Raw genomic sequence first — 12,712 nt, forward strand, 5'->3', positions numbered from 1 at the left:
CATACAATCTGCAAATTGGATGAGCATCCCCTCAATTCCTTCATCCAAGTCATTTATAAAGATGTTGAACAACAATGGGTCCAGGACATAACTCTGGGCACAAATCCACCTAACTATCACCTTGTGCAGCCCACATTTTACCAGCTTCTCCACAAGAATATTATGGGGGACTTTGTCAAAAGCCTTACTGATATCAAGATATGCTATATCCACAGCATCCCCCTGATCCACCAAGCTTGTAACTCTATAAAAAAAAACACAAATGAGATTTGTCTGGCATAACTAGTTTTTGATAAACTCATGCTGGGTCTTAATAATCACAGCATCCTTTTCTAAGTACTCCCAGACAGATTGTTGAATTTCCTGTTCTAGGACCTTTCCTGGTAATGATGTCAAGCTCACCGGTTGGTAGTTACCTGGGACTTCTATTTTCTCCTTTTTGAAGATGAGGGCAACATCTGCCCACCTCCAGTCTGCAGGGATCCCACCTGTTCTCCAATAATGGTCAAATATTATAGACAGGGGTTCTGAGATTACATCTGCAAGCTTCTTTAGTAGCCCTGGTTGCAGATCATCAGGCTCTGGAGATTTGAATTCATTTAAAGTAGCTAGATGCATCAGAGCAGCAATGCGCAGACTTTTAATAACAACAATAATAAATATGTTGCTTTTTGGCTCCAAAGGGGTCCTGGCACAGATTAGAGCTATAAATGATAAAACATAGTCACAATCTATAGAGATGGGATACAAAAGGGAAAACTGACTGGGAGGGTATAGGGCTGGAAACATTCTTAGTTACAAAGAGAGCTAAAGCAATCTCCCTTCCTGAATTAAAACTGGAGACATACTGTCAGAGCATGCCAAGTAAGAATTGCAGCTCACACACGATCAGGATTGCTGATCTAGGGGTGCCTCATGACTGGAAGAAAGTTGCCTAGAAGAGCGGACACTCATGCAGAGACTCAATAGGAAGTCTCATCTGCAGGTACATAATTCTACACCTCTGGAAGGGGACTGAGTGAACCAGGCAGATGCCCACAATGCACAGGTGTAGTGGAGTGACCTGACTAGAAGGAGGCAAAGTGAGAGGAGTGGCAAGCAGCCTCACAGCACCCAGGAGCATTTCATGGGGAATTTATGCCACTGGAAAAACAATATTCAGGTTTGAGCACACCAATGGGATGCTCTTTGAGTATTTGTGATAACCTCTGTAATTCCTTGTCAGGTGATGGTGTGTGGAGGGAAAGATGGAGGTGAAGTTTAAGATGTAGCGATGGTCACCAATCCGGATGACTTTAAAGGGGGCTTAGATGAATTTGTGGAGGGGAAGGCTGCCAATGGCCACTAGCCACGATGGCTTTGTTTTGCTTTCACAGTTGGAGGCAGTATGCTTCTGAATATCGTTTCCGGGAATCACAGGCAGGGAGGATGCAGCTGCAAAGGAGGAGCGATCAGGATGCAGTTCCACCTCCCTCTGTGCTGGGGGAGAAACAAGCACAAGCGTGCAAGTGGATTCCTATGGGGCTGGAGCCAGGTTGGGCGCTTACCGTCGTCTTTATACCCTGGAAGAAAATGAGCGAGTATTTAAGAAAGAAAGAAAAATGTTGTTATATCTTTCTCTTCCTTTCTTTTATTGGTACGGCATGAGGTGCGTGTGAAGGCGTCATAGCCATACCTGCCAGATCGTACTGTACTGTATTCCGCTGGTGGAGACTGTTCGTTTTCCGAAAAGCTCCTAACTATAAAGTCAACCCACACAAGAATAAAGTTGTCCTCCTTGCTCTGCCTACGCTTCATTCTCAGTTTATTTGGCAGTGTGTCCAGTTAAGCTATTTCCCTAACCACATTTTGATATAACTTACCTGTTTTGAGAACCGTAAGAAACTCGACACATATTCAGTTTCAGTATTTAATCCAAAAGCATGCATTCTTACATTTTTATGGTTCTTACATTTTTAACTACTTTAAAAAAATTGTTGAAAGAAAGAGGAAGGAAATGAAAGCTGTGCTCTGGAAACGGGAGAGAGTAGCAAAAATCTGAAAGCGCTCAGGCGCGCGTCCCTAGACAGTCAACCCGGATCCTCAAAGCGCTAGCCGATCCGAGACACGTTAGCCAGGAAGGGGAAAAGTCCTCCTGGAAGTTTACAAAAAAGGGGTTCCTCTCCCCCACTGCACTTCCAGGGCGAGCCTGCAAAGGGTGCCTCTCTCCACCGTCGGGGCCAAAATTGGAACGCGCCGCCGGGCAGGAGAGAGAACCGGACGCCGCCCCATCTATCTCATCCGGGAAAAGTTCTTGCCTGCGGAGGAGAAGGAGAAAGCAACCCTGAGAGAGAGGCAGCGAAGGCAGGCAGGAAGGAGGAGTCGCGCTTGGCCCCGCCGTCTCCGCTGCGCCCTCCCCCGGCGGCAGGAGTAGGAGGAGCCGTGGCCGGAGCGAGCCGAGAGCCGGGCAGCGCCTCTCCACAAAAGAGGCAGGCGAGGCGAGTGCAAGAGGTGCGCTCCGCGAAGCACTCTTTGTTCCCTGGACGGCGAAGGAAGGAAGCGAAGCGGAGGAGCCTGGAGCTCCCCATTCCGGAGAAGAACACGCTGCCCGGTTCCAGGCTTGGAAGGCGGCCGGATCAGCTTCCTGCCCCAGAGGAGGAGGCAACCAGCCATCCCGGAGAGCCGCGAGGGCTCGGCCCTTATTCCCAAGGCGCCGGAGCGGAGCATGCGAGCCACGGGAGGCGCACCCTGGCCGGACTCCCGGCTCTGAAGCCCCTCCGGGGCGGCTCCCTGGAGCAGCGCTGCCCCATGGCCAAGGCGGCGTCCCGGCCAAGGCGCTGGGAGTAGCGGAGACGAAGCGCCTGTCCCGTCTTCTCCTTTCGCAGGCCTGCCGCTGCGGTTCTTTTTTGCGCTCTCTCTGCCCGGCGCCATGGAGGAGTGGCGGCAGTGCGGGCGCTGGCTGATCGACTGCAAGGTCCTGCCGGCCAACCACCGCGTGGTTTGGCCCTCGGCCGTGGTCTTTGAGCTGGCCCAAGCTCTCCGCGACGGCGTCCTCCTCTGCCAGCTGCTCCACAACCTTTCGCCCGGGTCTATCGACCTAAAAGACATCAATTTCCGGCCCCAGATGTCCCAGGTGAGCGAAAGACGAAAGCCCCTCGGGATTGGGGAGCCGGGAGGTTCGACCCTCGACGGGTGGGGAGAAGAAAGGTGGAAAATCCCCAACGTGGAGGGCAGTTGTCCGGGGACTCGTGTGGTGTGGCAATCACACCTCAGTGGGCTGTCTCGTAGCTGGGAATAAAAGGTTGTGCGTCTCAGTTATGCTCGTAGTAGATCCCTTGCAATGAATGAACATGACTAACTTGTGTCCATTGATGCCAAGGGGTTTGGTCTGAGAGGGAATTAATTGAAAGCAACCCAAATGCGCTCTCTCTCTCTCTCTCACACACACACACACCCTTTTTATGGGCGCATCCTATTTATGTGTCTTGACTGCTGCCAGCCTTAGTTCCCACCCTTGGGGACACTTCTTTTTGAAATGACTTGTTTTTGAAATGTCCCCTGGTTGAAGCCCCAGCAGGTATGGAGGAGAGCGGTGGGGGGGGGGGGAGTGAGGCAGGAGTGCTGTTTGACTCAGCCAATGCTACACTGTGGACATTACCCCACAAGGACAGACAGTTGTGTGGGAGTGGGAAGGAAGCCATGGGGGAATGAAGTGGGGTGCATCCTCCTGATGTCTGAGGAGTCTTTGGTGTAAACACCCTCTTTAAAATGTCTTACCGTATGTTCTTGGAGTAAGAAAGCAATAAATAAGGGAACTATGAAACAGGGGGCAAGGAACCCCAAAGTTATACAAAACTTTGTGAATGAAAATGCAAAGTTAAGTAAATCTGATGGCCGACTCAAATGAGTTCAATTAATTGGGCAGCCGTTTTGTTTGAAAACAACTATTATTTTTAAGCACTTGTGTTAAAGATACAAGGGCTCTCTCTCTCTCTCTCTCTCTCTCTCTCTCTCTCTCTCACTCACACACACACACACACACACACACAAACAAACACACACACACACACACACACACACACACACGAGAAAAGGGAAAGTGTGCAGTATTTATCTAAAATCAGCCTATACTCATATGCATGCAAACATTCACCAGTCTAATCAATCTGTTACTTGACTATTGCTCTCCTGCAATACCTGAAAGGCTGCCCCATAGAGCAGGGGAAAGTACTTGCTCTCTGCTGCCCCAAGGTGCCATGGAACATAAGTTACAGGAGGGCAGATTTTGGTTGATCATTAGGACTGGCTTTTGAATGATGAGAGAATTTTGATGGAGGGTCTCATTTTGCCTTACCATAAGTCTGCGGACAAACGGCTCCTTTGGCCAGTAAAGCGAGATGAGCGCTGCAACCCCAGAGTCATTCGCGACTGGACTTAACTGTCAGGAGTCCTTTACCTTTTAAAAGTCTTCAAGCACAAGCCAGAAAGCATCTGTTAGGGATGCCATACCTGTCTCAAGCACAAGGCTGGACTGGATGCCCTTACAAGAACCCCTACAAAACTCTGAAATTCTGTTTAGTAAGAGTTGTTCAGTTCAGTGACCGGCCTATGTACATGGGACAGATCTTTTATTTAGCTTGGATGCTCTGTGTTTGTTTGTTTTTTAAACTTAAAAACAACCTGGTGCTGGTTGTACTGATCTGTGTGCTAACCTACAGTTTATTTCCACATAAAAATATTGATTAACACACTGATGATAGAATTTTTATGGAAATCAGCACTCTGTTTTACTAGCCTTTACCATAAGATCTGTAGCATAACTAATATAACTTGCAGATTTTTTTAATGGGGGGGTGGGGTGTTAAGAGATAAGACTGAGAGTGGTGTTTGAGAGATGAGTTTGTGGAGCTTGTGAGATTTGAACCCAGAGCATCAGGTTTCCCAGCTCAGTTTCTGACATGCTGTGCTAGATCAGGAGTGGGCAGTTATCAAACTTAGTACTACAACCTCAAGGTCTTCTAACCACAGACAGATGCAAAAGACATACAGTCAGAGAACAAGGTGTCTCGGCACATTCTGGGCCCCTCCAACTTATTCTAAGCATTCTTATTATTAATTGCATTTCTATCCCACCTTTTTCTCCAAGCAATGCAAGGTAGTGTGCATGGCTCATTTAATCCCCACAACAACCCTGTGAGGAAGGTTAGGCTGGAGGGCCATAGGTTCCCCAATAGGGCAATAGAGTGCTTTGAGGAGCTTTAAATGTGAAAATCTAGAGTTCCTGATGGATTTTTGTGAGGAGGAACCAGAGGTAGGACTAGAAAGGTAGGAAACTGAAATTGACCCAGCTAGAAATTTACGATCCAAAAATTAACAGCTGAGTTGCAAGGAGTTTTCTTGACACCGTTGAGGCATTTTTGTGTGTGCAAACAGACCCTCCTGTTTTTAAGAAATATATTAAAACTAGGACAGCATTATCTCATTGCATTCACGTCTCTGCCACTAACAGAAAGTGTCTTGTCTCTTTTGGGATGCTGAGCTTGTATTTTTTTTCCTGGAGGGGTTGGGACTCCGCGTTGCCTGGATACTGCTTTGTGCGCAGACAAATTCCCACTGAAGAATTCGAGCTGCAGAGCTCCAAAGCACAGCTGCCCGTTGCATTCACCCTCTTCCCTCCTTGCAGCCCCAAACCACTGCAGAAGGTTGCATCCATGACTTAAAATCCACAGAACGGGGTTTATGATTAGCTTCTTTGTTTGTTTCAGATGCTTGGCATAGTTTCAGAATCTCCTTGCATTCTTGCGATTAAGCCAGTCACCTCTGGTGAGTTGGAGCCCACAGGTGATTAGGCAAGGGATCTACAGTGGTACCTCATGTTACATACGCTTCAGCTTACATACGTTTCAGGTTACAGTCTCCGCTAACCCAGAAACAGTACCTTGGGTTAAGAACTTTGCTTCAGGATGAGAACAGAAATCGTGCAGCAGCAGCGTGGCGGCAGCAGCAGGAGGCCCCATTAGCTAAAGTGGTGTCTCAGGTTAAGAACAGTTTCAGGCTAAGAACGGACCTCCAGAACGAATTAAGTACTTAACCCGAAGTACCACTGTATTGCAAAGTGGCCAAAGAGAACTATGTTACTTCCTTTTATTGTTACTTTTATCTCCAGCTTCGAAAGCAGCCAAGAGCCTTCCCCTGAGTACCAGTTCCTAGCGAATCAAAGAACCAGGAAGTGGACTGCAACCGTCATTGTTTCGGTGTTTAGATTATTTAGCTGTGATTCCTGCATTGCAGGGGGCTGGACTAGATGACCCTTTGGGACCCTTCCAACTCGACAGTTCTTTGATTCAATCAGTGATAGTTTACAAAACGGGGCAGCAGTGCCTTGGATAAAATCCATTAAGCAAATAAACACTGGACCTTTGCTCAGCTGGAGGGAAGCTGTTCTGTCCTCCTGATTGGTGCTGCAAACTTAAAATTAATCAAAGCAGGGGGTGGGAGCTTTATTGAGCCAAGGTCCTCATTTCCCTCGTGGACAACATTTCAGGGGCTGCTTGCCAGTGATGGGCAGGACCAGAGGCAGAAGTGGGGAGAACAGTTTATTTATTTATTTTTAAAAAGGTGTCTGACTGCTTCCTCTCTTGTGCATTGCAAGGATTGCACCTTCTGTCAGAGAATCATCTGTGAGGGATTCTTTAGCCGTGATTCCTGCACTGCTAGGGTTGGACTGGACCCCTTTGGGTCCCTTCCAACTATTCAGTTCTATGTTTTTCTGTCTCTGAGGTCTAAATCAGGGGTCAGCAAACTTTTTCAGCAGGGGGCCGGTCCACTGTCCCTCAGACCTTGTGGGGGGCTGGACGATATTTTTTGGGGGGGGAATAATGAACGAATTCCTATGCCCCACAAATAACCCAGAGATGCATTTTAAATAAAAGCAGGCATTCTACTCATGTAAAAACACCAGGCAGGCCCCATAAATAACCCAGAGATGCGTTTTAAATAAAAGCGCCCGTTCTACTCATGTAAAAACATGCTGATTCCCAGACTGTCCACTGGCCGGATTTAGAAGGCGATTGGGCCAGATCCGGCCCCCGGGCCTTAGTTTGCCTACTCATGGTCTAAAATTGTGCCCAGCCCTGGAAGATATGAAGCTGAATGCTGGATGATTCAGAATAGATAAAGGAAAGCACTTCAAAACTAAGGAACTCAGGAGGCAGTGATGACCACCAACTTTGGATGGCTTTAAAAGGGGATTGAACAAAGTCAAGGAGGAGGAGAGGGCTGGCAGGGAAGACCTCTTTGTGCCAACAGGCTTTTGGGAACTGACTGCTTTTAATGAAAGGGCTGGTGCTGTGCTGTTTTTACTGTAATATGTGTGTATAGTTTTACTTTTCACAACGTTTAATTTATATATATTTCTATGTCTTGAATAGTTCTCATTTTTATATGCAAGCAGCCTTGAGTCCCAGCAGGAAAAAAGGGAGGGAATGAATGAATGAATGAATGAATGAATAGAATATGCCTGTCAATGGCTACTAGCCACGATGGCTATGCTCAGTGTCCACAACTGAAGGTACTCAACAATTCTGAATACTGCATGTTGGAAATGGGAGAAAGGGAGAGAGCGGTTGTTTTGGAGTCCTGCTTGTGGGTTTCCTATTGGGACGCCTTGTTGGTCACAGGATGCTGGACCAGAAGGTCTCCTTTGGTCTGATCCAGCAGCAGGGCTCTTATGTTCTCCTTCCACTGTGAGAGGCAGTCAATGACTCTGAACGCCATTTGCTGGGAATCACAAGTGGGGAGAGTTGCTGCTGTTCTTCTTCTCAGGTCTTGCCTGTGGGCTTCTCATTGGGGCATCTGATTGGCCACTCTAAGAAGAGGATGTAGGACTCTGATAGACCTTCCAGCTCTTGTTAGGTCTTCTGATTCTGTCACAGACTGCATATATTTCATTCCGATGAAAGATGTATTTCCTTAGGACTTCTTGTGGTCATTTCTGGTGACAGCCAGAATATATATGTATATATATGCCTGGAAGCATTAGTAGGCACATGCTTTCCAAGCCTGTTTAGCCCACATCAGCACATCAAGGCCAGGCTTCTTCATTTCTTCATTATTACTACTTCACTTCCACTCTCCACAATGCTTTCCCAGAGTAAAGTGAGTGCAAGACCCAGGTATGTGCTCCATGGAGCTTACTATCTGTGTTTCAGTGTGGGTGGCTTGTTTTTGAACTTCCAGAGCTGGGAAAATTGGTGTGTATGTACATGCGTTCCATTTTTTATGTGTGCGGGTGTTTATGGGAATTGGCAAATAGTGGCATGTTAGCAGTAGACGCACATTATCCCTCCATCTTGTTTAAATTTTGTTTAACCAGAAGTGTGGGTCCCTCCCTCTCTGTGTCTCTTCCCCATAACAGATGGCTCTCTCTGTGGCTGCTGTATTTTAAAAATATACACATGCAGAGAATCAAAGGGTCAGTTTGTTCTTTAGGATTACTGCACAACATTTTCAGGGAGAAAATTTTATTTATTACCCATTCTGTCATCTATGTTGGCTATCCCCAGACTTGACCTGCCCAGATGCCATTGGATGACAACTCCCACTGGCCCCCAGCTGCACCCCCCTATCTCCGCACATTTGGGTTGAATGATTGCTTGTTCCTGTGTAGACCCGAGGGACCACGGGTCTGCAGGTCAAACCTAGCCTGCCAGGATTTCCCCCATTTGGCCCTCAAGGCCATTTTTCTGCCAGGAATTCTCTTTCATGCACAAACGGAACCTGCTCAGTTTGGCTGTGCTTTGAAGTCCCAAAGTTGGCTGCTAAAAGGAAGGTTATTTCCTGCTTCATCTTAGCCGCTGGTTCAGTATAGAATCCATTGAAGGGCTTGAAAGCCCAACCTACCCTGACTTGGTTCAGCTTCTTGCCTTCCATTTTTATCCCTTCTCCCTTCTCCTCCTGTTTCAGATCTAATCCTGCTTCATATATTCTGTATGGGATTTGCACCCCTTACCCCACTGATCCTACTCCTTTTTGCACCTTGCTGAGCCTCTTCCTGTTCTAATTGCCTTCTGGCAGTTGCTAAAAACTGCAGGAGGGGTATAGTTGTTTATGCACTTACAGCTTGCAGGCTTCCCATAATGCAGCGGTTCTCAACTTGTGGTCCCCAGATGTTGTTGGACTACAACTCCCATCATCCCTGAGCTCTGGCCTTGCTAGCTAGGGGTGATGGGAGTTGTAGTTCAACAACATCCGGGGACCCACAGGTTGAGAAAGGCTGCCGTAATGGGTATCTGGTGAGAAGAGGAGGCTGGACTAGATGGGCCACATGGAGGTTCATTGTGATAGCAGAGCCTCTATGTCCAGGGACAATCAACTACTCATACCTGGCAGTGGAGAACTGAAGTGGAGTGTTGCTGCTGTGCTCAAGTCTTGCTTGCGGATGCTTCCTATTGGGGCATCTGTTTGTCCCCTGTGGGAACAGATGCTGGACTAGATGGGCCAATGACATGATCCAGTGAGGCCCTTCTGATGTTTTTATGTGACCCTATGGCTGAGACTAAACCAGCTCTACCTATTATATTCATTTTACAGATGGAGAAGCCAATTCTGAGTGGGAAACCACAGGCCTGATTTCATGCAAATCAACAGCAGTGTTTTGGAAAGGCTGACAGCTTCCGCTCTTAAAAGAGCCAAGTCTGTGGTTGAATGATTCAGGACAATTGGGGGAAGGGTCTGTTGCAAAATATAATATGAGAGCATCAAAAGAACCCAGCTGGGTTACAGCAGTGGCCCTTCTAATCCAGCACCCTAAGTTTGCAATAACCCTCCCCACTTCTTCCTTGCATTGGGGGTTGGACTAGATGACCCCAGGACCCTTCCAGCTCTACAGCTCTGTGATTCCCAGCAACTTCTATTCAGAGGTATGTCTCCTCTGACACTGGAGGTAGTTCATTGACAAGATAAACTGCAAGCCCCATAAATTTGAAGAGTACTTCAAGAAAGAAGCAGTAAAACAGATGTCTTTTTTGCTGCAGATGCAAACTTTTGAGAAATATGATGAGAAGCTCTGGTGTGGTGCTCATTCAAACTCTGCCTACCTTGTCCAAAGAGAATGAGCGCAGGCACTATGGGCATCAACCTTTCATCTAAACCTTCTTTGACTCTCTCTCTCTCTCTCTCTCTCTCTCTCTCTCTCTCTCTCTCTCTCTCTGGAAAAGTGACAATCTGTCTTCAGCATGCCTTTGATTAGGTTTGTTGCTGATGCAGGGAAAAGGTCCACTGGAAGGAAGGGAGAGTTAGGTGCTTTTTTGTTTGATTTTTGCGATCCTGGGAGCTGTTCCACTTGCAACACCAGCAATAAAAATTAAGCCCTGCTGTAAAAGTTTCCCAAGACAAGCAGCCTAAAAAGCTGAGATTTATTAGCTAAGCAACAATGCTCTCAGCCTCCCACTCCAGTGGAGAAGCAGGGGCTGCCTAGATTTTAGCACCGCACCCCAACCTTGCGCTATAAATGCATGAAGAATGAGAAGAAACAGCCTTATCAAACAGCCTGGCACCAGGCTCACTTCTCCCCCAGATTGTCAGTTATTTATTTATTTGATTCATAAGAGGACCCTACTGTAGCAGGGCCATGGCCCATCGAGTCCAGCATCCTGTTCTCACAGTGGCAAACCAGGTGCCCATTATGGGAGGCCCATAAGCAGGACCCAAGTGCAATTGTAACTCTCTACACTGACTGGTGGGACGTGGGTGGCACTGTGGATTAAACCACAGAGCCTAGGACTTGCCGATCAGAAGGTCGGCGGTTCAAATCCCCACGACGGGGTGAGCTCCTGTTGCTCGGTCCCTGCTCCTGCCAACCTAGCAGTTCGAAAGCACATCAAAGTGCAAGTAGATAAATAGGTACCACTCTGACGGGAAGGTAAGCGGTGTTTCCATGCGCTGCTCTGGTTCGTCAGAAGCAGTTTAGTCATGCTGGCCACATGACCCGGAAGCTGTACCAATAAAGCGAGATAAGTGCCGCAGCCCCAGAGTCGGCCACAACTGGACCTAATGGTCAGGGGTCCCTTTACCTTTACACTGACTGGCAGGGGCTCTCCAGTGTTTCAGGCAAATAATCTTTCTCAGCCCTACCTGGAGATCCCAGTGATTTGGACCTGGGACCTTCTGCATGCCAAGCAATGCTCTACCACTGAACTGTGGTCTGGCATGAACCTGCAGGTGAAAGAACGACCCCCTCCCATTAATGTGAGCAAACACAGCTATTCCACTGCCCCACCCCTTAATCCTTTTGATATGTATTCTTCCTTGCCTGAATAATTTCTAACAATGAGAGAGTTAATCCCAGCTTCTCTTCTGCCCTCCCCGTCCCTCCCTCCCCCTCCACTTTTAAATTATATTTGCTAATGCGTTTAGCAGCTTTGGCTGTCAAAAAGAATGGCTTATTCAAAAGGTCATAAACAGATTGTGGCGTTAATTACCGCACAGGCAGATTTGTGTTGCCTTGTTGTAACCGATTCTGTTGGGAAACTTAAATCGCTCCCCGCCGATAGGCAAATAGCAAAGCTAGTAGCATTGTTGAGCATGTCTGAAAGACCCCAACAGTTTCCCTGAGTGTAATTTTGAACCCCCCCTTCTTTTGCTGCTGTTGATTGACAGGAGCTTTCAGTTGAGAAATGGCATTGAGCTCTTTGCTGACATCTCCACCATTAATCACAAGGTTGTGGGCTCAAGCTCCACGTTATTAAAAACAGTTTTAAACAGCTTAAAATCATAAAAAATAAGGTACGTCCTAAAAACATACACCTCATGTATCAAAAGTCCAGAATAGTGAGTTGCATCTTCAGTATTACCCGGACGCTGTGCAATGAAGGTGCCAGGCACATTATGTGGGGAGGGAATTCCACTCCTTAGAAGCCACCACAGAAAAGACCCTCTCCTGGGCCACCCCCATCCCACAAGCCTCCAAGGGCAGAGGAATCATGATGTGGGCCCCTCTGCTGATCTCAGCACCTGAGAAGATGTTTGGAGTCAGAGTCATTTAAGATTTTAACCACCAGTGTGAGCACTTTGAACTGGGCCTAGTTCAACTATTGCAGCTGTTTTAAAATAGGGGTTATATGAGATCTAAATGGAAACCCAGCCAGTAACCTGGCTGCTGCAGTTTGGACCAACTGAAGTTTCTGAGTTGTCTTCAAGGGCAGCCCCACATTGCAGTATTCCAATCTAGAATTTACCAGACCAGGTGAAGAATTGAAAGCATCCTTAGTGCCCTCCTGTTTTCATCATCTTGAATTATGCACCTTTCCCTCCTGGGCTGATTTTGGAAGTGGCCTGATGTATGCTGGAGCGGTTGGGAGCGCCCATGTGCATCTGATTCCTACTGAAAGCAGCACGGCAGGGTGAGCTGACAAACTCAAGCAGCCCTGAATTCAAAGGATGCTGTTTTGCAGCTGTGCCTTGAATTCGGGAGGGTTTGAAGCAATGGCTTTTCCTGTCCTTCCTCTGATGTCATGTGATCATTAGTTCAGTGGGTAAATCATCTCCTGGCAGGGATGCGAAATTTCTCCTACCTGAAACTTGGTTGAGAACCACTACCATGTATCGAGCTACATGGACCAAATGGCCTGAATTAGTATAAAGCTGCTCCTAACTTATTTGCAAAATGGGCTTGCAAAATGGGGAGCTCTGGCAGGCCAAATGGTATGGGCTTCCATAGCGATATGAATTTCTC

The 12,712-nt window shown here is 47.4% G+C and overlaps 1 protein-coding gene across 3 annotated transcripts in view; it reads left to right on the forward strand.

Annotated features, from left to right (window-relative positions):
- Window positions 1-2,348: 2,348 nt before the first annotated feature.
- Window positions 2,349-12,712, forward strand: part of VAV2 (vav guanine nucleotide exchange factor 2) — a 158,901-nt gene continuing 148,537 nt past the window's right edge. The window contains exon 1 of one of the 3 annotated variants that reach the window (XM_083485061.1): window positions 2,349-3,112. In XM_083485061.1, coding sequence (XP_083341187.1) covers window positions 2,909-3,112 — 204 coding nt within the window. In that variant the 5' untranslated portion in view covers window positions 2,349-2,908. The remainder of the gene's footprint in view (window positions 3,113-12,712) is intronic. The other 2 variants (XM_083485059.1, XM_083485060.1) reach the window with 2 other exon arrangements.

This window comes from Podarcis liolepis, assembly GCF_965112155.1.
Source record: "Podarcis liolepis genome assembly, chromosome: Z".
In the NCBI taxonomy this organism is placed as follows: domain Eukaryota; kingdom Metazoa; phylum Chordata; class Lepidosauria; order Squamata; family Lacertidae; genus Podarcis; species Podarcis liolepis.